General features: G+C 43.3%; 3 protein-coding genes across 5 annotated transcripts; 1 reads left to right on the top strand and 2 right to left on the bottom strand.

Annotated features, from left to right (window-relative positions):
- Nucleotides 1–1,671: 1,671 nt before the first annotated feature.
- Nucleotides 1,672–4,200, bottom strand: LOC127308712 (GDSL esterase/lipase At5g55050). Its single transcript, XM_051339616.1, has 5 exons — nt 3,658–4,200; nt 3,400–3,572; nt 2,755–2,988; nt 2,415–2,664; nt 1,672–2,324 (listed from the first exon to the last, which is right to left on the bottom strand). Exons 1-5 carry the CDS (start codon nt 4,004–4,006, stop codon nt 2,104–2,106), a joined length of 1,227 nt encoding a protein of 408 aa, XP_051195576.1. The 5' UTR covers nt 4,007–4,200; the 3' UTR covers nt 1,672–2,103.
- Nucleotides 4,201–4,328: 128 nt separating this feature from the next.
- On the bottom strand, nt 4,329–10,941 carry LOC127308713 (choline/ethanolaminephosphotransferase 1). The gene is made up of 18 exons (XM_051339617.1): nt 10,600–10,941; nt 9,727–9,736; nt 9,591–9,641; nt 9,336–9,413; nt 8,882–8,957; nt 8,778–8,800; nt 8,598–8,698; nt 7,488–7,582; nt 7,272–7,340; nt 6,975–7,044; nt 6,340–6,403; nt 6,227–6,267; nt 6,005–6,089; nt 5,503–5,565; nt 5,344–5,402; nt 5,207–5,259; nt 4,818–4,890; nt 4,329–4,739 (listed from the first exon to the last, which is right to left on the bottom strand). Exons 1-18 carry the CDS (start codon nt 10,734–10,736, stop codon nt 4,718–4,720), a joined length of 1,170 nt encoding a protein of 389 aa, XP_051195577.1. The 5' UTR covers nt 10,737–10,941; the 3' UTR covers nt 4,329–4,717.
- A 2,686-nt stretch (nt 10,942–13,627) lies between these two features.
- Nucleotides 13,628–18,567, top strand: LOC127308714 (uncharacterized). Of its 3 annotated transcripts, none has more exons than XM_051339619.2 (3): nt 13,628–14,889; nt 15,457–15,520; nt 18,156–18,567. In XM_051339619.2, exon 1 carries the CDS (start codon nt 13,695–13,697, stop codon nt 14,829–14,831), a length of 1,137 nt encoding a protein of 378 aa, XP_051195579.1. In that variant the 5' UTR covers nt 13,628–13,694; the 3' UTR covers nt 14,832–14,889; nt 15,457–15,520; nt 18,156–18,567. The 3 variants fall into 3 exon arrangements, with proteins under 3 accessions (XP_051195579.1, XP_051195578.1, XP_071677539.1); XM_051339618.2 differs by having other exon boundaries at nt 15,457–16,730; XM_071821438.1 differs by lacking the exon at nt 15,457–15,520.
- Nucleotides 18,568–26,624: the final 8,057 nt, after the last annotated feature.

Genomic DNA, 26,624 nt, shown 5'->3' with positions numbered 1-26,624 from the left:
ACAGCGCGCGCTATCTGTTTACCGCGCGCAAATTCTTAGTTTTAGCGCGCCGCGATATAGCGCGCCTGTTGGAGATGCTCTTAAGAAGCCTAAAATAGGTGGATCGGTGTTCGGTAGACACAAGTTGTGTAGAGAAAGAATTGAAGGGCACGAGAAGTTGATGCGGTCGTATTTCAATAAGAATCCGATATTTCCCGAAAGCTATTTTCGGCGGCGTTGTCGGATGAGCATCAACTTGTTCAACCACATCGCAACAGAGGTGACCAAGTATGATTGATTCTGTGAGAAACAGAGAAATGACGCAGGAGAACTTGGTCATAGCACATATCGGAAGGTGGCCGCCGCCTTGCGTATGTTGGCATACGGTATACCGGCGGATCTAGTTGATGACCATTTGGCCATGGGAGAGAGCACTTTCCATCTTGTGTGTGAAGAGCTTTGCCGTGGCAATTCTGAATGTTTTCAGATCCACATACTTGAGAGCCCCCAATGCTCAAGACACGGCAAGACTTTTGGAGTTCAACGCCGACCGGAGATTTTTAGGTATGCTTGGCTCAATTGATTGTATGCATTGGAGTTGTAAGAATTGTCCAGTGGCATGGCATGGAAAATTCAAAGGGTACAAGAAGGATGCCACTATAGTCCTTGAAGCGGTCGCCGATCATGAGACTTGGATATGGCATGCATTTTTTGGAATTCCCGGGTCTTGCAATGACATCAATGTTCTTCAACGATCACCACTAATGACAAGACTTGCAATGCGGGAAGGTTCATTGGTGGAGTTTGAAGCAAATGGCCACAAGAACAACTATTGCTACTTCCTCGCCGACGGCATATATCCAATGTGGCAAACATTTGTGAAGCCGGTTATTCAACCACGAGGTAAGAAACAAACCCAATTTCACAATGCACAAGCGGCGGCTAGGAAAGATGTAGAGAGAGCATTTGAGATTTTGCAATCCCAATTTTCCATTGTGAGGAGGCCGGCTAGATTTTGGGACCAAGAGTGTCTTTGGTATATCATGACCGCTTGTATCATCATGCATAACATGATTATAGAGGATGATCGTGGGAAAAATGTGGATCATACCCACTACGAATTGATGGGGATCTCCGTGCAAGTGAGGAGGTCTGCACATAGAATTGCCCGATTCATTGCCTCCTACCATACTATTCGCTCCAGTGAAACACATGATGAGCTCTAAAAAGATCTCATGGAAGAATGGTGACATGGACAACAACAGTTGCATACTTGTTGTATTGTTTGAAAACTATATTGTATTATTTCAAAACTATGTTGTATTGTTGTATGTTGATCCGTAAACATGTTATATTTGTTGTGAACAATTTGATGTACTTGTTGTATTCTTGTGTCGACGTGTAATAATAATAAATGGTACATTTATTTGTGAATTTGTGAAGTTTGTTTGATCTTGTTTGATGCATAGTTGTGTGTGGTTATTGTTTCCGCCGGCGTTGCGCGCTGTATTTTGGAGCATCTGACGGAGGAACATTTTTTGCGCCCGCGTCCGCGCTCTCGTTTAGGCCTTCCGGTGGAGGAAAACTAACGCAGCGCGCGATAAACTTTTGCAGCGCAGTCGGAGCGACATATAGCGCGGTTGCTGGAGATGCTCTTATATCACATGGGGTAAAATATAGATCAACAACAAAGAAAAATCAACTCATATAACTATACCTCACCTGTTGGAGACTATTTGTTTTGGCCAATTATGATGTAAATGTTAGTTTTTGCATCATACTCCCACAGGCCACAGCACAACAGAGGGAGCTTTCCATATCATCTTGTTTGGGAATGGCCGAAACTGCCCAAGAAAATGGAAGTTGTCTGGAAGAGGATTTCAAAAAAGGGAAAAAAAAAACTGGCAGGGGAACTTCGTACCCAATCTATTCGACTTTGCCCAAACATTGGCGAGCCAATATTTGGATGAAACCCCATGCTGCCATGGGTACCACATCTGGGATTGGTACTTCGGCAATCACTTCTCTTCCCAAAAGAAAACCACATTGCAAGTCGAATATAAGGGGATATCATCTTTCTTACGCCTTGCTCCAATCCAGGTTCTGGACTTCGATGCTGCAACGCTATGCCTCAGCAAGCTGCCTGAAGGTGATCGGACCGACGAACCGCGCCGGACCGTCGTAGAACGCCCGGCCGGCCAACCTCGAAGTTGCCTGGGTAGGGTGCAGGAGGTCCCAAAACACAAACTTTCCCCGATCACTACAACAGCTGGAGCTGGGAGTGCACCCTTCCTCGGCGTTAAACCTGCCACCGCCACAGCATGCTTTCTTCACCTCTGTAAACCCTGAACACAACAGAGTGACGGGCCTGACGGCTAACATTACATGCCCCACGTCTCAGTTCAGAATGCTCAGTCAAAGTTGTTGTAATTTACCTGCAGACAGTGGGTCTTCGATCAGGCTGGAGACCAGCTCGTAGGAGCTGCCGATGGAGTAGTTCATGCCCTGCATCTTGGAGCCGAGGTCGCCGAACAGGTCCCGGATGCCTTCATTGAGCTTGGAGGCCAGCCGGTTCAGCGGCTCGAGGCATTCCCCGGTCGGGTTCCGGCTCCTCCAGTACGGGCAGCACCCAATCATCGGCACGTCGATCACCGCGAACTTCCTTGCCCCTATATTGTACAATGTCTGCACAATCATGTAGAGTTGGTAGTTAAGAGTATAACTACAAAGGAGGTTGAATGTTCTGTCAATAGGTCAGATATTCAGTTCTCTTACTTTGACATGGCTATCATAAGTGGAGACCACGGCTTCGCGGAACTGCTGGAGCGCGTTGGCGTCTAATGAGGTGTTCTGCAAGAAGAAGTCGAAGACATCGTTCGCGCCTGCGCTGATGAGGAAGATGGACTTTGACAGCACTGTCGATGCTCGGTTGGCGCCCAATCTGGCTGACATCTGGTCTCTGAGATCCGAGAAGTACTCGATCTGCTTCGTCATATTAATCGTAGCTCCCTGGTGTGGTCATCATTTGCAAAATGGTTGTCAGTGGTGCTGCCACTGGCTGAGGGTGTCAAGTGTAGTACTGGTTTTAAATCAGGAAGAGAAAAATCTCTAGATTTGGAATTGCGGTTCATGAAATTAAGAGCTGCAGGTACACAAGTAGTAGTTATCGCTTTGGTTGAGGATGTGAGGAATATTTCTCAACTTTAGGTATAGTAATAAATCATCTGCTCCACCAAAAAGTTCATCCGGTGATCATTGAAAAGTATACTCCAGAAATTTTAATGTGCTTGGAGTCAGTGTCTAGATTAAATTGAAATTTATGTCTCCAGAAATAAAATTTGAATTTCGAACATGTTTTACATTGAGAGCATATGCCCACATACAAGTGTCAGAAATATTATATCAGACACTTTTACGTACCGTGGAGTCAAGAATACCAGAGCCTCCAGAAGCAAAGTTGGCTCCTCTAATGGAGGCAGCAACACCCATGGTCTTCTTCGTCGTGTTGCTCATCGCCTCACCGCCGCCACTGCTGTTGGCGACGATGAGAGCAAGGTACGAGGGCGGGCTCCTGCTGAAACCCAGGTCGGCAGCTACAAATCCCATTGTTGATCAGACAGACTCGCAATATATTTTGATGGCACTGTATTGAAGCGTGTGATCAGTAGGCTCGCTCACCCAAGAAGTCGACACCAATAAGGCCATTGCTGAACCTGCCCCTCAGCTCGCCAGAGGGGAGGTCGATGCCGTTGTGAGGGAAGTCTGCCCTTGCGCTGCTCCCTGGCAAGTAGTTGTTGTTCCCCACATCAGCAGTGGAGTCGCCAAACACAAAGATTGCCGGAACCTTCATCCCTGAGGCAGCGGTACTCGCCACGACCGCAAGCAGCAACCACAACCAGAATGCCGCCATAGCTCGCCGCAGCATGGTCATGGCCAATTTCAACGACCACCCAAAGAAGAAACTACTGATATTTGCTAGCCAATCATGGCAATTTATTCTGATGAAGAATGAAATGGAACCTGGCATGCTCCAGCTAAGCTGAATGCTTGGTACTGCACATTCTCCATTACAGTTACTTGCTCCATTAAAACTGTACTCACGTAACTACCACAAGGCCAAAGGAAAAGCAAGCCATAATTGTCTAGAATTCTAGCTGCCCATTTTGGGACCTTTTTCCTGTAGTTTGAAGCACTGTACTGAAAAAAAAACATAGAACTGTCTCAAAAGGTATCAGCCAAGAATTCATTGTTGTGAACTGATGTGTACAATCATAGTCCAATCTGTCCAACAAATTAGAAATAAACTACTGCTAATGATACATCCATCTGTAAGAACATGCATAGGTGCATTGGATAGAAAAATGGTGCACATAAAGTGCATAAATAATGTTCAATTTTGAACAACACTAACTGCATCTCAGTTGATGTTACAATGTGGAAAGTTACAAAGGCATCACCTGCCAATCAGCTCAACGTTTCCCCAAAAAGTCTTCGCTGAGCATCTGCTCTACACAAGATACAACAAAATTTTGCCAACTGATTCATATACATTGTTTTCTCATCGGCACAAATTCTCAATGCTGATGTACATTTCAGGGACAGTGTCCCTGTAAGGACAGATGGGGACAGTGTCCCCGTAATAACAGATGCAAATATGAATCGGACATCATCATCTGTGTATCGAAGACAAGTGGGTGTGTTTTGCTTGTTTGGCAGAGACCATGTGCACTGGTCAGAGCTATGCCTTTTTCCTGGTGATTCTGTTGCCAGACCGAAATCATGTCAGAAAAATCGATGCAAGAAAGAGGAAAAGAAGTGCATAGTGACGATTAACAAACCTGAAGCAATGAATCCCAAGCGCGTTGGTGATCTCATGAATAACAGATGTAGCAAAATGCATGTACAGTGCCACTGTCAAATTGATCAAAGCAATGAGATAAAAGATACATTAAGCAAGGTAAGATGCGCTATTTGCCTAAAGCCAACTACAGCCTATGATGACAAACAATTATTACTGTATCATGTCTCGTGATTTTTTTTTTGTTACATGAAATTTTAACATGAACCACGAACAATTACAATGAAATGACCAATACAGCTAGTGTCTGACCCAACACATGACAAAATTAGCAGCTTCAAACATGAGATAATGTGCATCTAGCACTTTGAACGCACAACTGCAAGCCTTTCACAGAAGAGATAATGTGCTATGAAAATAAGGCAATACCTGTATATAGGCAGTACATCAGGAGAACGAGCTGCTCATCAACAAGGGGGTTTCTGCAACAATCAATGACCATACAATCAGATGTCATACAAAAATATTATTATATGACATAATATAAAAGGTTCTGATGCTCAAACCCGTCATCAAGTCGGGCAGTCAGCGCATTTACAATTGCAAATGGGAAGTATGCTAGGGACTGCAAAAGGGAAGCACAATTATTAAATATAACAAAGTATAAACATACTAAAATTGGCCCGATTAAGAATAAAGAGGAAACCAGGTCATTAGGCAAGTACCATGCACATTCCTGTCTTAAGACCTTTGGGTTCATCACACAAGTGAGCCAGAATCATTCTCCCCTGAGCAAAATATAAGCAGATACTCAGTAATGTTTATACAGTTACAATAGAACATCGGACTACAACACAGTTGTGCCCCCTGATTCCCTGAATTAGACCAGTGTATACAGTTTGTTTTGGGCACACCAAACCAGTAAGAGCACAATGATAAGAGTGTAAACTAGTCCGGTTAAGAGTTACTTATTTGCACCTACCCACAGCCTGAATCTCCAACTCGAAAATGAAATATCGTCTTAACGTGCAGACACTAAGAGACCAATCAAATAAACCTTGGATAAGGAGTCAAAGCAAGAGCAGAATTACAACAAGGCATGACAGTGACCAGGGTATCAGGCAAGATGACAAATTAGTTCTGAACACGGAACTTATTAATGGGCAACAACACCAAACACACAGATGAACAAGATGTTTTAACAAACATATTAGTAGAAGGGCTTACCACAAGAAAGCCAAACGCGAAACCAGTTCCAATAATTAGCAGATGTGGTTGAGTTCTCATGATATCTGAAGGAGACACATAGGACCTGCATATTGATGCAATATACTTCAGCAAGTGATGTACCAGATGTATTTTTTTGGGAGCCACCTGCAGTTGTCTAACTAATTATTTTTTAAGAGTAACAAGCATGTACAAAGAACGTAGAACGGTTAACAAACATACCATACGAGAGCTCCAGCCATGAGCAAACCAAAAGGAAAGAGCTGGTAAAAGTGAAGGTCAGAAAACCACATAAAGAAAAGAAAATCACAATATGACAATAAATTTAGACTTACCATTGCTAGTGCCAGTAGCATGCTTCCTTTTCTTGCTGCGACAACTTTGTAAACATTTTGAGTACTGTAGGTCAACATTAAGTTAGTGGAGCTTCATTTAATTTTCAATATTTGATCAGTTCTGAATCAAACAAGTGGTGTCTTTCAACCACATAATGGTTTATCAGCTCACAAAGATTTGCCTCACTCGACACCCAAAATCAATGTAAGAGCATATAACCAAGATAAACATCCAAAAAAATAAGAGTGGTCTATGAACACCAGAATTATTTCAACTGGGCATTGGAGTTATTCTGTACAGAATCAAAATAGCTACTATTATGGACGACACTGTATCAACAATGAAACTTCGACTGGTACTCACTATTGAACAACATTTTTAAATCTGAGAAATTTGTACATTGTCAAAGTACTCTTCAAAACAAACTTACACATGATTTTTGAGTATCAAATCTAAATATTTTTGGAAATACCGGCAGTCGAAATTTAAAAGTGTATAATACAATAGCTAGTAGGAAACCGGAAGGAGTACATACTACACTAAGTGGTGTTTCAGTTCTATTGAGCAAAAGTCACATATCAGCTAAAACAAGAAATATGACACAATATTACACAAAACGACAAATAGAACTTACTTTGATCCCACCGTCGGGATTACAGCAAAAGCAATCATTAGAAACAGCACGATGACATATAGTGGGATTTCTGGAAAAGAAGTAATGGACAATAAACTTTAGCATTTGTCACTGTCCAACTCAAAGTTGCAGTTTTCAGTTTTCAAAGAGCATTAACAGCAAAAGTTTCAATGGCAACAGATGAAATGGTTGGGCTTCACTGGCAACAGATGAAATGGTTGGGCTCATGTTAGGGAATTTACTGATACATGGTTATCATAAATAAAAATAGAATTGTAAGCTTCATACTCTACATACCAGGAACAAGAGGCACCCAATTTAGGAGGGGCACTGATTTCCGGAAATCTTGTGCCCACCATTCAGCTCCTATCAAAGGAAAGATGTGCAATTACTGTCAGTATGGCCATATAGCTTGATATGCACGGTACATTAGCAGAAGAAAACTACAAAGATTGACAAACTCGACATGGATTTTGATTAGTGTTGAGGTTGATAAGTTAAGTCAAATGGTACCTGTGAAAAAGGTGAAAATATGGCACACGTAGATCAACATAAGGCCTTCAGTTGGCCCATTGACTATAGGAAGAACAAGTGTGTTTGTAAAATAGCTGTAGACAGAACAATTATGTGAGATGAAAATATGATACTCAAAATCAACACAACAAAAGTCTGCCGAGGTCTCATCAGTATAGGTATACTAAAAAATAATACTCCTCCATCCTGGAAAGGATGTCACAGATTTGTCTAAATTCGGATGTATCTAGATACGATTTAGTGTATAGATACATCCAAATTTAGACAAATCTACGACATCCTTATCTACTTTTGGATGTATTTAGACACAATTTAATTTATAGATACATCCAAATTTAGACAAATCTGCGACATCCTTTTCAGGACGGAGGGAGTACAAAGCATCAACCATGAATAGAACAAAGTATCTAGGTTTCAAACTAAACAAAAGTAGTGATTCTATGCTCTTGTGGAAACTAAATTGTACAAATCTCAATAGAGTAGTGCACCTCAAACCAGATACATCCAAATTTAGACAAATCTACGACATCCTTGTCTAATTTTGGATGTGTTTAGACACAATTTAATGTATAGATACATCCAAATTTAGACAAATCTGCAACATCCTTTTCAGGACGGAGGGAGTACAAAGCATCAACCATGAATAGAACAAAGTATCTAGGTTTCAAACTAAACAAAAGTAGTGATTCTATGCTCTTGTGGAAACTAAATTGTACAAATCTCAATAGAGTAGTGCACATCAAACCATCAATTTGATCCATTATTGTGTCTTCAGTGAGAGCATTAACGCATTTCCCACATAACGAAGCACAGGAACACATGGCAGTATAGCTGGTATGGGGTAAGGTGCATGAAGTTCTAAGAACCATTTGGAAACAAAAGGATGGCACAAGCACTGCGAAACATGCTCAGCATTTCAAAACTAGAAAGCATCCAAAGAGACTTGGTATCACAACTTCACAAGGGCGACATTATCCAATAAAAAGATAGGACCTGCTTGGTAATAGATGTAGAAGAGTATAGAGAAGTACTTGCTCCCAGGATAGTTAGATGTTGTAAGCATACGAGTGAAAGAACTAATGAACTTACTGTTCCCAGGTTGCAAAGTAGAAGGGGACGGCCGAAATCACCCAAAACCAGAAGGTAGCTTTTCCACACATCGCTGTGCTTCCAAAAGCCAGGGACTCAAACTAATAGATAGAATAATCAGTTCACAAAAATTTGAGTATCTTTGCATCTGTAACAAAGAAAGTTTTGGAATAGGCTTACAGCACATGCAAGAGCATCGCATCCTGTTCAGGATAAAAGCTTATCAGTGTCACATGGCTTCCCAAAAACAGAGTTCAGCTAGCTAAATTTGCAATGGAGATTACCATGATCAAAAAGTTCGCCTAAAGGACTTGATGAGTTTGTTCGCCTTGCTTGTTTACCATCCACAGCATCAAAAGTCTGCATCCGCATTACAACGTGTATATTACAGTTCTAAAGCTGGCAGTGACTGGAAACTATTACATGGGAGAATCACAAGAAAATCACGAAATAAGAATATTTGAGACTAAAAGGAAACTAGTTCATACATTGAGAATACGACTAGGAACCTTGCCATGCATAAAATTAATAGTAAGCCCTTCGTAGCATAGGTCATAAATACTTAAATAATATTGCCAGAAGTGCATATTAAAATATTAATGACTATGACTGTATGGGCATTAGTTGAATGCCACACTGTATTTGTTCTATAAAAAGAACCCATACTTATTTATGCTGGAAAGGGAGAACTGGATGATAAAATATTGCATTGTCAGCTGAGCATATAAAATTGGATACCTGGTAAAGGAAGAGAAGGATTCCATGCGCAAGATGAACCCATCTAGGGGGTGCTGTATCAAGATGAGGTGAATACAGCTGCGATAAAATGGAAACAAAAAAAATTCAAAAACTTGCTAGAATATCACTGCAGACAAAAAAAAAAGTCATAAACTTGTGACAAAATGGAGATAGAAATATGTCATAAGCTAGCTAGAATAAGAAGAGCAAACCCTCATATACAGGTCTCTAACATTACTGAGGAAAGATACTTACAAAGCCAAGGAAGGCCGATGTCAGTAGAAACATGAAACCAGTCAGTGTAATCTGGGAAAAAAGAATACGCGGCTTTTTAGCAGGCCTTAAAACAAAATAGCGTAGCTTATGGTAACAGCATGTATAGAACTCTCACCATGTTTGGTCTGCAGTTGATTTCGACGCAGAAAACAAAAGAAAGAAAGTTAGTTTTCAACCCCGTCACATTTGAACGGAGAATTCAAGTCAAAAGAAAAATAGGTAAATACGAAATTACTTTCATTAAGTAACAGAGCTATAATTTACCAGTGCTAGTAAGATTTTACGACAAACAGTAAATGACGACATAAGCTAGCAAAATGTGCCTCTGGTCACCCACTAATCTGATGAAAAACATGGCTCGCTCCCATCTTCAGAAATTAACAAAGAAATCCACAGTGAAGTTCTGAATCGCTCACTTTAGAGAAACTAGTAAGATAGCTTCAGCATGACAGGACATCCTTAAACAACTCCTATCTGGCATGTCCACGAAGGCGAGTAACTAATCCAGTATTAAACTAGAGAATAGATGCAAAGCAAGCTTTCCGCACCGCCTCACGAGCGACTCCACTAATCTAACCTCACCAAACCAAAAGCAGGCACTTTTAACGGTGCCTGCAGCCCCTGCAAAGATGTTCCCCAAGCTAAAGACGATTCCCCTCCTCGCTACATGCTTACAGTTTAGTAGTACAGTATAGTAAAGCAGAGGGTGGCGCATTCCAAATCTCGCACGCGCAATGGGGGCAGAAGCAGGTCAGTCTAACGGATCAAAGCAGACCGCTCAAAACGCAAGAAAAATAAAATCTTTTGCGGCTGGTCGAACAAAGGCAATCCCACGAGCATCTCAAGTATGGCTAGAGAAGACGCTGGCATTACTGCCTCATTGAGCTTGTTATGAGGTATCAGATCAAACGAGCACGAACAAATACAGAGCGCGAAATCAGGCGGCGGGGGGAGGTATGCAAGCGGGGGAGGGAGGGAGGGTGCTTACGGGAACCATAGCGGGAAGATGTGGACGAATCTTGACCAGAAGGGCTGGAGGATGTACTTGGCGACGATGGAGTGGTCGACGCCGCTGTACTTGTACCGGCGCAGCGTGGCCACGCCGTGGCTCCCGACGTAGCCCATCTCTCGCCGCCAAATCCGAAACCCCGGCCGGAGGAGGGAGGGAAGGAATGGGAGAGGCGGAGGTAGAGGGGAGAGAAGGGTGGTGGTGGGATTGATGGAGGATCTGGGTGTCAATGGTGGTGGCCGCCGGTTCGTGTGGGTGGTGATAGGTAGACGAGGAGGGAGGGAATCTGGTCTGGGACGAGCGAGAGGGAAGGCCGGCACCTTTTGCGATTCGGCCCTTGTAGTTGGTGCGAATAGGTTAACGCGTAACTAGTGTTAAAATTGCTACACCCATTCCTCGAGGTTAACGCGCAAGAGCAACTCGCGTCCACTCGTGGCTTGTATCGCTTGGAATCATGCCAAATTTTTTAATAACATTTTTTCCATTATTTTCGCGGATAATACTTGATTTTGAACTTTTTCCATTATTATTTTTTACAAATAATAATTTGTTCCCAATTAATATTTATCGGGCAAGGCTAGTCCAACTAGTCGAGATTCGGTGGATCAGTGTGTGCGATAGAGTAGGCAGGAAACGTATCAGGAAAAAACTAATCCAATTTAGTACCTATTGGGGAACTGTTCCCGACTGCCCCCTACTTCATGCATTAATCGCGAAAGGCTAACCCGATTAGTATCTATTGGGAATCGTTTCCCGACTACCGCCTACTTCATGCATTAATCAGGAAATGCTAGCACGATTAGTACCTACTGCCTCCATCCCAAGGCTTAAGGCCTATATTGTTTTCAGAAAGTCAAACGAAGTAAAGTTTGACCAATTTTTTAGAAGAATTTATGAGCAAATATGATATTTTATAGGTACCATATAAAAATATATTTCATTATCTATCTAATGGTATTGATTTTGTACTTTTCATGACAATGATTTTTTATAAAAACTTAGTCAAACTTAACATAGTTTAGCTTTCTGAAAAAAATATAGGCCTTGAGCCTTGGGATGGAGGTAGTATTAGGGAACCGTTTCCCGACTGCCCCCTTTTTTTAATAATAATTCCTAGCCCGCTCAGCGCAGCGGCGGACCCATGGAATCTCGGCCTCTCGGGAAACTGTTGCCCGATTTTTTCCTATCGGGAAACGCCTCCCCAACGGTGTTCTATTTGTAAAATTTGTAAAAAACCATTATTATTTCTAGAAATAAAAAAATAGTAAAAAAATCGTTGGTCAATCATGACCTTGATCAACAACTTGTAGTTAAGGGTGGCAAAAAACAGGGTTTGAACTTCTTCTATTTGTTATAGCTCCATAACCAGTGACTGGCAGGGCTAGGAATTGAGATGGAAAGGGGATATATAAGGTCTAAATTTTAGTGGAAGAAAAGAAAGTCTATACAACACCAATTTTCATAACCAGGCAGTAAAACTAACAAAAACATGAAAGTACATAAAAAAATGTGACTTGGAAACTACTAACATGGATTCCTAACACTTGGCTTCTTAAATTGGGATACCTATTTTCTCGAAACACGCTTTCATCACGCTATATTAATATAGCAACGGCACCGATACATCAGTTCGATACAAAGAAAATGATGGGGCAACAACACAAAGAGCCTAAAAGGAAAAGAAATAAAAGCAACATCGAAGCGAAAAAATGATGATGACAAGCAACCACTCAGCGCCCTCTGTCTTAGATCCTCCACCATGCTCCAAACAACCTAAAGTGTCTCATATCAAGCAAGACCTTCAAAAAGGGGACACTGTTGACATGACGCTTATGCCCGGACAAAGTTGGTCCTAGGGCTTCCCCTGGTACATAGAGTACAATGAGCAGGGATATTTCCACGATGCCCTCTAGGAAGGAATGGTGTCCCTCATGGTGGCACCACGTCAAGGTTAGACTAGCTGACAGGGCCATAAGATACCTATAACATGTGACACATTTATGAGCATAAATCTTGGCACAACTATAATGATAGTTCTAGCTTTTGAGAAGATAATATCATACAATTAAGTTCCATTTATGTTAGGAAAACTTAGATGACCTGGCCGGCCCTTATAGGAGTGGAGACGTAACATAACCTTTTTCTCATTATTTTTTGCAAATAATACTTTCTTGACATAGAAAATCATTAACCAATCATCAAATATGCAACATCTTTCCCCCACAATAAACTCTAACCAATCATAACTGGTATACCATGCATCTATAAATGACTGCCAATCCGCCCGATTTGGCGGGGGTGGGGGTTATGGCCAATCAAACGACTCAACCCTCGCAACAAATACACTCTTCCCATATCATCTCGTCTCTAAATATCAGGATCGGCAATCACATTAGCAGGATTAAAATATTTCAGGAACATAAGCTTCATGAGTTTCCTACAACATCAATTTACATACTGAAATTAAATATATTTAAAAGCTATTTTGGAAAAAAAAACGCCAGGTCCAAAAAAATAAACCTCAAATACAGGATAGAAGGAATATATTGGGACCTGGTGCAAGAAAGTTGTTGGCCGTTGAACCCATTTATGATGCCAAAGAACATGTCTCTCTCCAAGCAGCAAATCGTACCACATGACACAAGCCTTTCCACGGAGCATCGCTCTCAAATTTTGAAAAGTAGCAACGACAGACGTGACCATACACAATGCTCATCTCTGAGGTGTCGGATGGTTTGACATCATTGTACGACCTAGGGCCAGATTTCGAATTTGCGGAAACGTAGAGGGTGGCCACGGGAAAAGCGACGACCCCATAATTTCAGCGTCCATGTCGTCGTGTCTGCGGATTGACCGTCGACATGGGCCAGCCTTTCCATTTCTACCTTTCTCATTGGCCCAGAATTACCGGACCGGGTGAGGTAGCCCATTAATAAGCCCACTAAAAGCCCGTGTAACTTCTGACTGGGCCCGGTACCGAGCAGCCCAACAAACACCTCGCAATCGTATTGCCGTTCCCATTCCAATTCCTCGCATCTTCTCCGCCGCCGCCGCCGCCGCCGCCGTCGCCGAGGATGGGGAAGGTACAGCACGCCATGCGCGCCGCCAAGCTCCCCCGTCACGCCCTCGTCCCGAAGCCCTCCACCGCACCGCCGTCTCCTCCCGCACCACACGGTCCTCGCCCCGCCAACGCCAAGCCCTCCCACGGCAAGCCGCCCCGGAGAACCCCCAGGGACGCCTCCGGCCCCACGGCGGCCCTGGCCCCAGTCACCTCCGCGCCGCCGCCAGCCGAGAAGCGGCGGCCCATCACCACGCCCGCCGAGCTCTCTGCCGCGATCCGCTCCACAGTGGACGACGACGTGGACACGGCCGCCTCGCTCGCGCTCAAGGCGGCGCCCGCCATCCCGCTCCCGGCGCAGTCCCTCGCGCTCCTCCTCCGCCGCCTCGCCACCCACCGCTCCGTCGCCGCGGCGCGGGACCTCCTAGCCTCGCTCCCCTACTCCGCCGCCTCCCCGGCCCCGCGCCCGGCGCTCCTCGCCCTCGCCGACGCGTGCTGCCGCCGCGGCGACCCGCGCGAGATCGGGCAGCTCCTCCCGGTGCTCGCCGACCACGGCGTCCGCGCGGACGCGCACGTCTACAACTCCCTCATGAAGGCCCACTGCGCCGCCGCCGACCCCGAGGGCCTCCTCGGCGTGCTCCGCCGGATGAAGGACGACGGCGTGGACCCCGACCTCGTCACCTACAACACGCTCGTGTACGGCCTCGCGCGCGCCGGGCTGGTCGCCAAGGCCAGGACCTACCTCGACGCCATGGCCGCGGCCGGGCACTTCCCCGACGTCGTCACCTACACCTCGCTCATGAACGGGATGTGCGTCAAGGGCGACGCCCTCGGCGCGCTCAGGCTGCTCGACGAAATGAGGGCCAAGGGGTGCGAGCCCAACGGCCGGACCTACAACACGCTCCTCATGGGCCTCTGCAAGAACAGGAAGCTCGACAAGGCCGTCGAGGTGTACCGGTCCATGGTCGGTGCCAGCATGAAGCTTGACCCGCCGGCGTATGCGACGTTTGTCAGGGCGTTGTGCCGCGCCGGGAGGGTTCCGGATGCGTACGAGGTGTTTGATTACGGGATGGAGAGCAAGAGCTTTCCAGAGGTGACCGCTTACACTGAGCTCGAGAGCTCGCTCAAGTGGCTGCGCAAGTTGAAGGAGTAGAATGGATGAAGGTGCGAAGAACGAAAGTTGTAAACCCATTGTCTCCTGTTGCTTGCTGGTACTTGCTTCAGACTTGATCCACTGGATTGCATTGCCTGCCTTTGTTCGTTCTGCTACAGTGAACTGAGCAAAAACATTTGAAACTACTGCTACTGTGTTTTTATAGAGTGATGCATTTTATCAATCAATCAGAATGTAAGATGAAATTTCCAATAACATCAACTGTGTCCTCCAAGAAAAGTACATACATCTTACTCATGTTTCAAAGTTTGGTACCATTATATAGTAGTTTCTTGGTGTAAAATAACATGATAGGAAAGATTGTCATATGCATTACAAATGAGGAATTGGTTATAATCTGTTTGTTAAACTGTTTGAATTAGCTTGTATACTGAATGTACATGGAGCATAATGGTTGTAGCCTATAGAGATGGGGCTCTTCTACATCCTGATAAGAAAACAGATTGATTTATCGTGCCCCAGTACCATTGGAGTCGATGTAGGATTGATATCCATGGTTTCTAGTTTTCTCCTGTAGGAGTGTTATCCATGGAGTTACTGTAGGATTGATATATCTTTGGTTACTTTCACCATGACCTGAAGTTCTTAACTATGATCTTCTCAGAAAGACCCGTAAGACCAAGGTGCGAAGAATTGAGGCTGTAAGCCGTTTGTCTTCTGTTTCCCTGGTACTTGCTTCAGACTGGTTTCACTGAATTGCATTACCTAGCTAATTTTTCGCTACATTGAATTAAGCAAGTGCATTTGAAACTACTCAAATGTTTGTACAGAGTGATGTATTTCATATATCAAATCACATGTAAGTCGAAATTACCTAAAAGGTTGATTATACCATGTGTTCTGCAAGAATATGTCAAGACATCTTACTCATATATCAAACTTTGTTAGCTTGAGCCTTGATGTAGTGTCTTGGTGTAAAATAACATAGAGAGGAAAGATTGCCATTCACAAGTGAGGAATCTATAATATCTATAAAGTTCATCCCCACTATAAATCATTTAATGTTTGCAAGCTGAAACCTGGTGTAGCCACATCACCCCAATTTTTGTCATCTGTTGGATTTCAAATACATGGTCCTAATTATCAAGAGTCACCTGGTCACTACTTTTTTCACAGATTGCCGCGAGTAGTATTGTTTTTAGCAGCAGAGTAGCATTAAGAGATGCTGTCGTTTGACTTCCCATTCCACTTCGTCTTCTGACTCCCTGTGGCTTCCTCTTCCGCCCCTTGCATTTAATCACGAAAGCTAGCCATTCGTTCTCCTCTTCTTTCTACCGCAGCTCAGCATCGTAGGCCTCCTTCACTGTCTCAGCCACCGTTCATGCACCACCTCTAGGTGCCACCGCACAAGCAGTTTGGCTACCCATTGTTACAAACACATCAGCGCCTTCTTGATTATCCTCGGTTGCAGTATTTCATTTGAGCACTGAGAACTAATCAGATTTGATGGTGGAATTGATGGCGCAAGCACTCAGGCACCCATGCTCCATTAGGGGCAGAATCAGTCCCATATGGATCATCGCCACTTCCCACACCTGCAGATATTTTCTGAAGTTATGATTTGATCGGATTGCAGTTTTTCTCCTTACTACCGAAGGAAGTCTCCTCCTACTATGGTTTGTCTGGTAAAAATTAATATTGGATATTCATGCACCTTGCGTCCCTGTTATCATAGATATGTCAAAGATATCAAGGCATACCTCTTTGAGAAATGATCATATAAGGTGCATCGCTGTTGCCAGACTGTTGAAGATCTGCAATGCAAGGAAAATTCTTTTTATCAGGGGGACGCCTGCAAGGCTGTTGCGCTTTCATGTACTATTTGGCGAGTTATTATACTCCATTTGACATTAGCCGAACAAAAAATAACTGGCTAAGGTATCTCTTCAGCCACTCAAATACGTTTTGTTATTGCAACTTCATGCCATCACACTTATTTTACATTTGCTCTTCTAATAGTGCTGCAAAACATTACTGTACAGCTGAAACCATGCTTTCATGATTAGTGTACTGATCGATGCTATTATAATTGTTCCTTTTGCATGAAAGACTTTTGATGGATGCTACGGTTCCATCCCTACGCACAAATATTGCACGTAATTTCATTTTTAGCTGGTATATCACTCACACTCATTTTCGAAGACAAATCAAATTAGGTTTACAGTTAGATTGTTTACGTTCCTCTTTTCCAAGAATATCTAACAATGGATTCAAGGCTCTCATCTTTTCATCTGTTCTCTTTGTAGCAGAATTGCACTTTTTGGACTCCCACACATCATATGAAGTTCACATGGTTGCTCTGAAATTATAAAATAATCTTTAGTCAAACATAAGCATGCTTAATTCTCTTTAGTCAAACATAAGCATTAAAATGTAGCCTCCTGTACATGGTAGCCATCAATGGGACGAGTCATGATACATTAAGAGTAATACATCCAAATAGAATATTTCATTTTAAACGAAGCAAGTAAAACTTGCAAAGGTTAAGTACCCTTCTTACCTCCTAAGTTAGTCTGGGCATCCTAAAACAGCTTCGGCCTCTAGTACAGTTTGTTTGGTCCAAACTTCATATTGTGATGGTTTTGTACAGTCTAATTTTGTTCGATTTTGGTTACCAAATATTATATGCTTCATACATGATAAGAAATGGCAAGACTAGGTTCGTCCTTGAAACTGCTTTCAACTTGAGTAGTGGTCAAGTTATAGTTTTTGATTCTGTGCAGAGTAAAAATAAAATCTATTTTGAACTGAAGGAAGTATTAATTTATTAGATGATGATCGCTTTCTTGAGGGTTGCACTGCATGAATTGTATTAATTTCGATCTGCTACTGACAATCTCGCTCATACATTTCTGAAAAATATGCCTACTAGCTGCAAACCAAGTGCATCAGTTTTATTCTCCACGAGCCCCTCATATATCCATGACAACAGTGAATACACTAACTGATTTGGTTAGCTAGGCAGTTCAGCATTTCCCTCTAACGAGGTATTTGAGCCATGGTCTTTTATCTTCTGCTGAGATCAGTTGGATCCATCTTACAGAAAACATCAGTTGTATCGATATACTTGAGAATATGTGAACCAATAAAAGTTGATGGCATATCACTTGAAATTAAGTGTACTGCTGGTTTTGTCCAATATCTAAGATGATTCAAGTTTTAGCATTTAATCAAGCTTCCACACTGGTGAAGCTAATGTATAGTGTCAAGTCATACAAAAATTGGGAGATATAACTTTGTTTTTTCTGAATTAATACTTTGACAGTACAAACTGGTTGACTGATGACATTGATTGCTTTGCAGATATCTAAAGTTACATTCCCATGGCTGGGATGTGGAAATGTGTAGGTTATTCCGTTTCATATGCTCCAAGGTCCATGCTGATTTTGATCATCTATATAGTACACTCTGGTGAACTGTGAAGTGGACTTGTAGGATTTTATCTCATAATTTGGTAGTTCCCGCCTGTTGTCAAATTTTTGTGGACAAGTCGACTGACATGATGACACGAATGACTTGCTTAAGTTAATGTGTTATTCACTTTATTATCTTCATGTTGTATCTAGCAGGGGATCTTAACATTCAATTTCTATAGTGTCCCTTTTTTTGTGTGTGTGTATTTTTGTTAAACTCTTATGTAATTCTGGCTGGCGATTGTTGAGTCTTGAAATGGCACTTGCCTTGCGCTTTTGGCAATATATGGTGTTGTTTGTCACTGCAATAGTGATTCACAAACTTTGACGTTCACAAAGTTGTATACATGTGGCCTATGGAAGTAAACGTACAATGCTTATAGTAGGCGCTAGCAACTTATTAACCGTTAGATGTATATATTTGTATACTGTAGTTTCCCCATATGTTAGGGGGCTTCTTGCATATTTGCACCTGTACCTGTACTATATACTGTGGCCTTTGACCCCCTGGTAATACAAGCTATGTCTTCCTCGTTGCCCGGTGATTTTTGATGGCGCGAATTACCCTGATTTCGCTACCTTTATGCGCGTCCACATGCGCGGCCTTCGTCTTTGGGGTGTGCTTTCTGGCGAGGTCCTCTGTCCGCCGCGCCCCACTGCTCCTACGGCGCCTATTCCACCGACGCATGTTGTCCTTGCCCCGATGCTACTCAGGAGGTCAAGGATGCAGCCAAGAGTGCTGATGATACTGCTCTGGCTGAGTATGAGCGTAAGGTCCAGGAGTATTCTACCGTTGTTGCCATGTACCGACTGGATCTGACTGACTACACTCAGTGGATAGAAGAGGATGCTCGTGCTGCTGTTGTTCTCACTTCCAGTGTTCTGCCTCAGTATGCTCCTAAGTTCATGGGTCTTCCCACTGTTGCTGCTCAGTGGGCTTTTCTTCGTCAGTGCTATCAGCCGTCTGGGGATGCTCTTTACCTGTCTGTGGTTCGCCAGGAGCATGCTCTTCAGCAGGGTGATTCCACTATTGATGAGTTCTACACTCTGAGTGCTGCTATTTGGCATCAATTTGATTCTCTTTCATACAGCTGTGTGTGCCACCTGTCCCTGCTGTCTGACTGTGCGCGCGTATTTGAGTTCTTGTCGCGGCTCCGCAAGGAGTTTGAGCCTCGTCGTACCCAGCTGCTTGCCCGTGGTCGTGTTCCGCTCTCTGAGGTACTGTCTGAGCTTCGTGCTGAGGAGACTCGTCTTCGTGGTGCTGGTATTCTTGAGGTTCCCTCTGTACTTGCAGCTCGTGGTCCTCCTGTGCCGTCTGCTCGTGGTCCTCCCGTGCCGTCGGCTTCGTTGCGGTCTCCAGTACCGTCGATACTTTCTACTCCTCCGGTCCAAGGCCAGAGTCAGCCTCAGCAGCCTCATGGTATGACAACACCTTCTCGTCCTCCCTGCTCCTACTGTGGCAAGCCTGGCCATGATATCTCTAGCTGCTGGAGGAGGGATCCCAGTTTACATCAGCAGTACCATGCTCATAAGCAGTCTGGTTGTTCAGGATCTTCTGCAGTTGCACTGTCTGATCAGGACATTATCTGTGGTCTTCGTGGTCTGCTCGCTGCTACATGCTCTTCCTCGACGGGTACTGCTGGTTCTGTGCCTAGCTCTTCTGGCACCGCGCGACCACCATCTTCTACACAGTCAGGTACGTCATCCCCGTGGTATCTGGATTCTGGAGCTTCTTTTCATATGACTTCTGCGTCTTCTATTCTTTCTGCTCTTCGCTCTCTTATTTCTCATGTCCGTGTTATCACGGCTGATGGTACCTCTCTTCCTGTTTCCAGTCCAGGCACCCTCTCTACTACCTCTTTCTCTGTTCCTGACGTTTCTCATGTTCCTAGTCTTAAGATGAACCTTTTTTCTGCTAGTCAGCTTACTGATTCTGGTTGTCGCGTCATTCTTGACGCTGATTCTTGTGCTGTTCAGGACCGCCGTACACATGCCCTGGTTGGAGCTGGCCCTCGCAGCCTTGAGTCTCCCGGGCTATGGGAGTTAGACTGGCTTCGCGTTCCATCCGCTGACACTTCCTCTGCTAATTCTCCTACGGTTGCTGCTTTCGTCACTGGCTCTTTTCAGCAGTGGCATCATCGTCTGGGTCACCTTTGTGGCTCCCGTTTATCGTCATTAGCGCGTTGTGGTCTTCTGGGGTCTATCTCAGGAGATGTGTCTTTAAATTATCAGGATTGTAGGTTAGGCAAACAGATTCAGCTTCCCTATCCTAGTAGTGTGTCTGTATCTCAACGACCTTTTGATTTAGTTCATTCAGATGTTTGGGGTTCGGCTCCCTTTGCTTCAAAAGGGGGCCATCGATAATTTATTTTATTAATTGATGATTTTTCACGCTACACCTGGTTGTTTTTTTATGCGCTCTCGCTGTGAGGTGCTCTCTATTTACCAGTGCTTTGCGGCCATGGTTCGTACTCAGTATTCCACGCCTATTCGTGTGTTTCGTGCTGATTCTGCAGGTGAGTATATCTCCCAGCACCTGCGTGGTGTCCTTGCTGAGCAGGGCACCCTCGCTCAGTTCTCGTGTCCCGGCGCACATGCTCAAAATGGTGTCGCCGAGCGTAAGCATCGTCATATTCTTGAGACTACCCGTGCTATGATGATTGCTTCCTCTTTTCCGCCGCATTTCTGGTCTGAGGCTGTCACTACGTCGACTTATCTCATTAACATTCAGCCTTCTGCTGCCCTTCAAGGTGGCATTCCTCTCGAGCGTCTCTCTGATAGTTTCCAGACTACTCAACTCTTCGTTTATTTGGTTGCGTTTGCTATGTCCTCCTACCTCCTCGCAAACACACCAAACTGACAACTCGGTCTGTTGAGTGTGTTTTTCTCGGATACAGTGATGAGCATAAGGGCTATCGCTGTTGGGATCCCGTTGGTCGTCGGATACGCATCTCTCGTGATGTCACGTTTGATGAGACGCGTCCCTTCTATCCTCGCCCCACCTCTGGTACTTACCCAGTGGATGATATATCTTTTCTTCTATTTCCTTACGCACCTCCCACTTTCCCTTCTCCTCGACCTCTTACTTCTGATGCACCCCCTTCGACCTCAGCGCCATCCTCTCCTCCGTCTAGTTCCCCTAGTTCTCCTCGTTCTCCGGCTTCAGACCCTTCCTTTGTTGTTCCTTCTTCCTCTTCTTCTGATTCGTCGGATACGCGTACAGCACGCGACCGTTGGGAACCCCAAGAGGAAGGTGTGATGCGTACAGCGGCAAGTTTTCCCTCAGTAAGAAACCAAGGTTTATCGAACCAGTAGGAGCCAAGAAGCACGTTGAAGGTTGATGGCGGCGAGATGTAGTGCGGCGCAACACCAGGGATTCCGGCGCCAACGTGGAACCTGCACAACACAACCAAAGTACTTTGTCCCAACGTAACAGTGAGGTTGTCAATCTCACCGGCTTGCTGTAACAAAGGATTAGATGTATAGTGTGGATGATGATTGTTTGCAGAAAACAGTAGAACGAGTATTGCAGTAGATTGTATTCGATGTAAAAGAATGGACCGGGGTCCACAGTTCACTAGAGGCGTCTCTCCGATAAGAATAAGCATGTTGGGTGAACAAATTACAGTTGGGCAATTGACAAATAAAGAGGGCATGACCATGCACATACATGATATGATGAGTATAGTGAGATTTAATTGGGCATTACGACAAAGTACATAGACCGCTATCCAGCATGCATCTATGCCTAAAAAGTCCACCTTCAGATTATCATCCGAACCCCTTCCAGTATTAAGTTGAAAACAACAGACAATTGCATTAAGTATGGTGCGTAATGTAATCAACAACTACATCCTTGGACATAGCATCGACGTTTTATCCCTAGTGGCAACAACACATCCACAACCTTAGAACTTTCTGTCACTGTTCCAGATTTAATGGAGGCATCAACCCACTATCGAGCATAAATACTCCCTCTTGGAGTTACTACCAAAAACTTGGCCAGAGCCTCTACTAATAACGGAGAGCATGCAAGATCATAAACAACACATAGGTAATAGATTGATAATCAACATAGCATAGTATTCTCTATCCATCGGATCCCAACAAACACAACATATAGCATTACAGATAGATGATCTTGATCATGTTAGGCAGCTCACAAGACCCGACAATGAAGCACAATTAGGAGAAGACGACCATCTAGCTACTGCTATGGACCCATAGTCCAGGGGTGAACTACTCACTCATCACTCCGGAGGCGACCATGGCGGTGAAGAGTCCTCCGGGAGATGATTCCCCTCTCCGGCAGGGTGCCGGAGGCGATCTCCTGAATCCCCCGAGATGGGATTGGCGGCAGCGGCGTCTCTGGAAGGTTTTCCGTATCGTGGCTCTCGGTACTGAGGGATTCGCGACGAAGGCTTTAAGTAGGCGGAGGAGATAGGTCAGGGGGCCTGACAGGGGGGCCACACACTAGGGCGGCGCGGGCCCCCCCTTGGCCACGCCGCCTTAGCGTGTCGGCGCCCCGTGGCCCCACTTCGTGACTCCTTCGGTCTTCTGGAAGCTTCGTGTGAAAATAGACCCCTGGGCGTTGATTTCGTCCAATTCCGAGAATATTTCCTTACTAGGATTTCTGAAACCAAAAACAGCAACTGGCTCTTCGGCATCTCGTTAATAGGTTAGTGCCGGAAAATGCATAAATATGACATAAAGTATGCATAAAACATGTAGATATCATCAATAATGTGGCATGGAACATAAGAAATTATCGATACGTCGGAGACGTATCAGCATCCCAAGCTTAATTCCTGCTCGTCCCGAGTAGGTAAACGATAACAAAGATAATTTCTGGAGTGACATGCCATCATAATCTTGATCATACTATTGTAAGCACATGTAATGAATGCAGCGATCCAAACAATGGTAAATGACATGAGTAAACAAATGAATCATATAGCAAAGACTTTTCATGAATACTACTTTCAAGACAAGCATCAATAAGTCTTGCATAAGAGTTAACTCATAAAGCAATAATTTCAAAGTAAAGGTATTGAAGCAACACAAAGGAAGATTAAGTTTCAGCGGTTGCTTTCAACTTATAACATGTATATCTCATGGATATTTTCAATGTAAAGTAATATAACAAGTGCAATATGCAAGTATGTAGGAATCAATGCACAGTTCACACAAGTGTTTGCTTCTTGAGATGGGAGGAAATAGGTGAACTGACTCAACATAAAAGTAAAAGAAGGGCCCTTCGCAGAGGGAATCATTGATTGCTATATTTGTGCTAGAGCTTTGGTTTTGAAAACAAGAAACAATTTTGTCAACGGTAGTAATAAAGCATATGCATCATGTAAATTATATCCTACAAGTTGCAAGCCTCATGCATAGTATACTAATAGTGCCCGCACCTTGTCCTAATTAGCTCGGATTACCTGGATTATCACCGCAATACATATGTTTTAACCAAGTGTCACAAAGGGGTACCTCTAAGCCGCATGTACAAAGGTCTAAGGAGAAAGCTCGCATTGGATTTCTCGCTTTTGATTATTCTCAACTTAGACATCCATACCGGGACAACATAGACAACAGATAATGGACTCCTCTTTAATGCTTAAGCATTCAACAATTATTAATTTTCTCATATGAGATTGAGGATATTTGTCCAAAACTGAAGCTTCCACCATGGATCATGGCTTTAGTTAGCGGCCCAATGTTCTTCTCTAACAGTATGCATGCTCAAACCATTCAACTCATGGTAAATCGCCCTTACTTCAGACAAGACGGACATGCATAGCAACTCACATGATATTCAACAAAGAGTAGTTGATGGCGTCCCCAGGAACATGGTTATCGCACAACAAGCAACTTAATAAGAGATAAAGTGCATAATTACATATTCAATACCACAATAGTTTTTAGGCTATTTGTCCCATGAGCTATATATTACAAAGGTAGAGGGATAGAAATTTTAAAGGTAGCACTCAAGCAATTTTACTTTGGAATGGCGGAGAAATACCATGTAGTAGGTAGGTATGGTGGACACAAATGGCATAGTGGTTGGCTCAAGGATTTTGGATGCATGAGAAGTATTCCCTCTCGATACAAGGTTTAGGCTAGCAAGGTTATTTGAGACAAACACAAGTATGAAGCGGTGCAACAAAACTCACATAAAAGACATATTGTAAACATTATAAGACTCTACACCGTCTTCCTTGTTGTTCAAACTCTTACTAGAAATTATCTAGACCTTAGAGAGACCAATTATGCAAACCAAATTTTAGCAAGCTCTATGTATTTCTTCATTAATAGGTGCAAAGTATATGATGCAAGAGATTAAACATGATAACAACAATTGCCAAGTATCACATTATCCAAGACATTATAGCAATTACTACATGTAGCATTTCCCGATTCCAACCATATAACAATTTAACGAAGAAGATTCAACCTTCGCCATGAATATTATGAGTAAAGCCTAAGGACATATTTGTCCATATTCAACAGCGGAGCATGTCTCTCTCCCACACAATGAATGCTAGGATCCATTTTATTCAAACAAAACAAAAACAAAAACAAACAGACTCTCCAAGCAAAGTACATAAGATGTGATGGAATAAAAATATAGTTTCACCAGAGGAACCTGATAATGTTGTCGATGAAGAAGGGGATGCCTTGGGCATCCCCAAGCTTAGACGCTTGAGTCTTCTTGAAATATGCAGGGGTGAACCACCGGGGCATCCCCAAGCTTAGAGCTTTCACTCTCCTTGATCATATTGTATCATCCTCCTCTCTTGATCCTTGAAAACTTCCTCCACACCAAACTCAAAACAACTCATTAGAGGGTTAGTGCACAATTAAAATTAACATGTTCAGAGGTGACATAATCATTCTTAACACTTCTGGACATTGCACAAAGCTACTGAAAGTTAATGGAATAGAAAAATCCATCAAGCATAGCAAAACAGGCAATGCAAAATAAAAGGCAGAATCTGTCAAAACAGAACAGTTCGTAAAGACGAATTTCTAAGAGGCACCAGACTTGCTCAAATGAAAATGCTCAAATTGAATGAAAGTTGCGTACATATCTGAGGATCACTCACATAATTGGCATAATTTTCTGAGTTACCTACAGAGAATTAGGCCCAGATTCGTGACAGCAAAGAAATCTGTTTCTGCGCAGTAATCCAAATCTAGTATGAACCTTACTATCAACGACTTTACTTGGCACAACAATGCAATAAAACTAAGATAAGGAGAGGTTGCTACAGTAGTAACAACTTCCAAGACTCAAATATAAAATAAAAGTGCAGTAGTAAAATCATGGGTTGTCTCCCATAAGCGCTTTTCTTTAACGCCTTTCAGCTAGGCGCAGAAAGTGTGTATCAAGTATTATCAAGAGACGAAGCACCAACATCATTTTCACAATTTATCCCATTAGGTATCTTAGATGCTCCCTTATCTATAGTGGTTTTAAGAGCTTTATCAATTTTAGGCCTATAATAGTTTTTTGGTTTAGGCACCTTAGAGACATACATGAACTTTTGCTCCCTACCCACATAAGCTTTCTCTCTAAACTTTATAGATGAAAAGGTTGAACCCAATGTTCCCATAGCCTCTTCAAGTTCACTAATCCTTTGGGTTTGATTATCATGAATAGCACAAGCTTCTAAAATGGCAATTCTCTCATTAATTCCACCTAGAGATTTATCAAGTTTATCAGTGCTATCAAGTAATGCTCCCAAATTAGTCTCAATACTTGGAAGGTTTTGCTCTATGGTTTCCAACTTTTTCATGACATCTTCAAGAGAGGTTTCAATTTTAACTTCATTAACAGGTGGTATTCCAAATAGACTCTCAATAATGCAACTAGCTTCTAAAGCAGGAGTGCCTAGGAAATTACCTCCCGCGAGGCAATCAAGAACATACCTATTCCAGCTAGAGATACCAACATAAAAATTTCTGAGTAGGATAGTGGTGGAATGTTTCTTAGTGCACCTATTATGGGCATCACTAATTCTATACCAAGCATCTTTTAAACATTCTCCCCCTTGTTGCTTAAACGAACGAACTTCAACTTCAGGATTACTCATTTTAGCAATAGTAAATAGAGCAAGCCAGATAAAGTAAATGCAAGTAACTAATTTTTTTGTGTTTTTAATATAACAAACAAGATAGTAAATAAAGTAAAGCTAGCAACTAATTTTTTTGTGTTTTGATATAATGCAGCTAACAAAGTACTAAATAAAATAAAGCAAGACAAAAACAAAGTAAAGAGATTGGATGTGGAGACTCCCCTTGCAGCGTGTCTGAAAGGATCGTATGCCGCACCTAGAGGGGGGGGGGGGTGAATAGG

This window comes from Lolium perenne, chromosome 6 (assembly GCF_019359855.2).
Source record: "Lolium perenne isolate Kyuss_39 chromosome 6, Kyuss_2.0, whole genome shotgun sequence".
Taxonomy (NCBI): Eukaryota; Viridiplantae; Streptophyta; class Magnoliopsida; order Poales; family Poaceae; genus Lolium; species Lolium perenne.
This window is presented reverse-complemented; position numbering and strand designations above follow the sequence as displayed.

Excerpts from the sequence above, each read along its gene's own strand:
- LOC127308712 (XM_051339616.1), bottom strand. The coding sequence starts at position 4,006 with ATGCCAGGTTCCATTTCATTCTTCATCAGAATAAATTGCCATGATTGG. Across the intron at positions 2,665-2,754 it reads CTTATGATAGCCATGTCAAA|ACATTGTACAATATAGGGGC; the intron begins GTAAGAGAACTG and ends ATGATTGTGCAG. Across the intron at positions 2,325-2,414 it reads CGAAGACCCACTGTCTGCAG|GGTTTACAGAGGTGAAGAAA; the intron begins GTAAATTACAAC and ends TGTTGTGTTCAG.
- LOC127308713 (XM_051339617.1), bottom strand. The coding sequence starts at position 10,736 with ATGGGCTACGTCGGGAGCCACGGCGTGGCCACGCTGCGCCGGTACAAG. Across the intron at positions 8,958-9,335 it reads TCCTTCTCTTCCTTTACCAG|ACTTTTGATGCTGTGGATGG; the intron begins GTATCCAATTTT and ends ATGCGGATGCAG. Across the intron at positions 7,583-8,597 it reads TACTTTGCAACCTGGGAACA|CTATTTTACAAACACACTTG; the intron begins GTAAGTTCATTA and ends TTCTGTCTACAG.
- LOC127308714 (XM_071821438.1), top strand. The coding sequence starts at position 13,695 with ATGGGGAAGGTACAGCACGCCATGCGCGCCGCCAAGCTCCCCCGTCAC.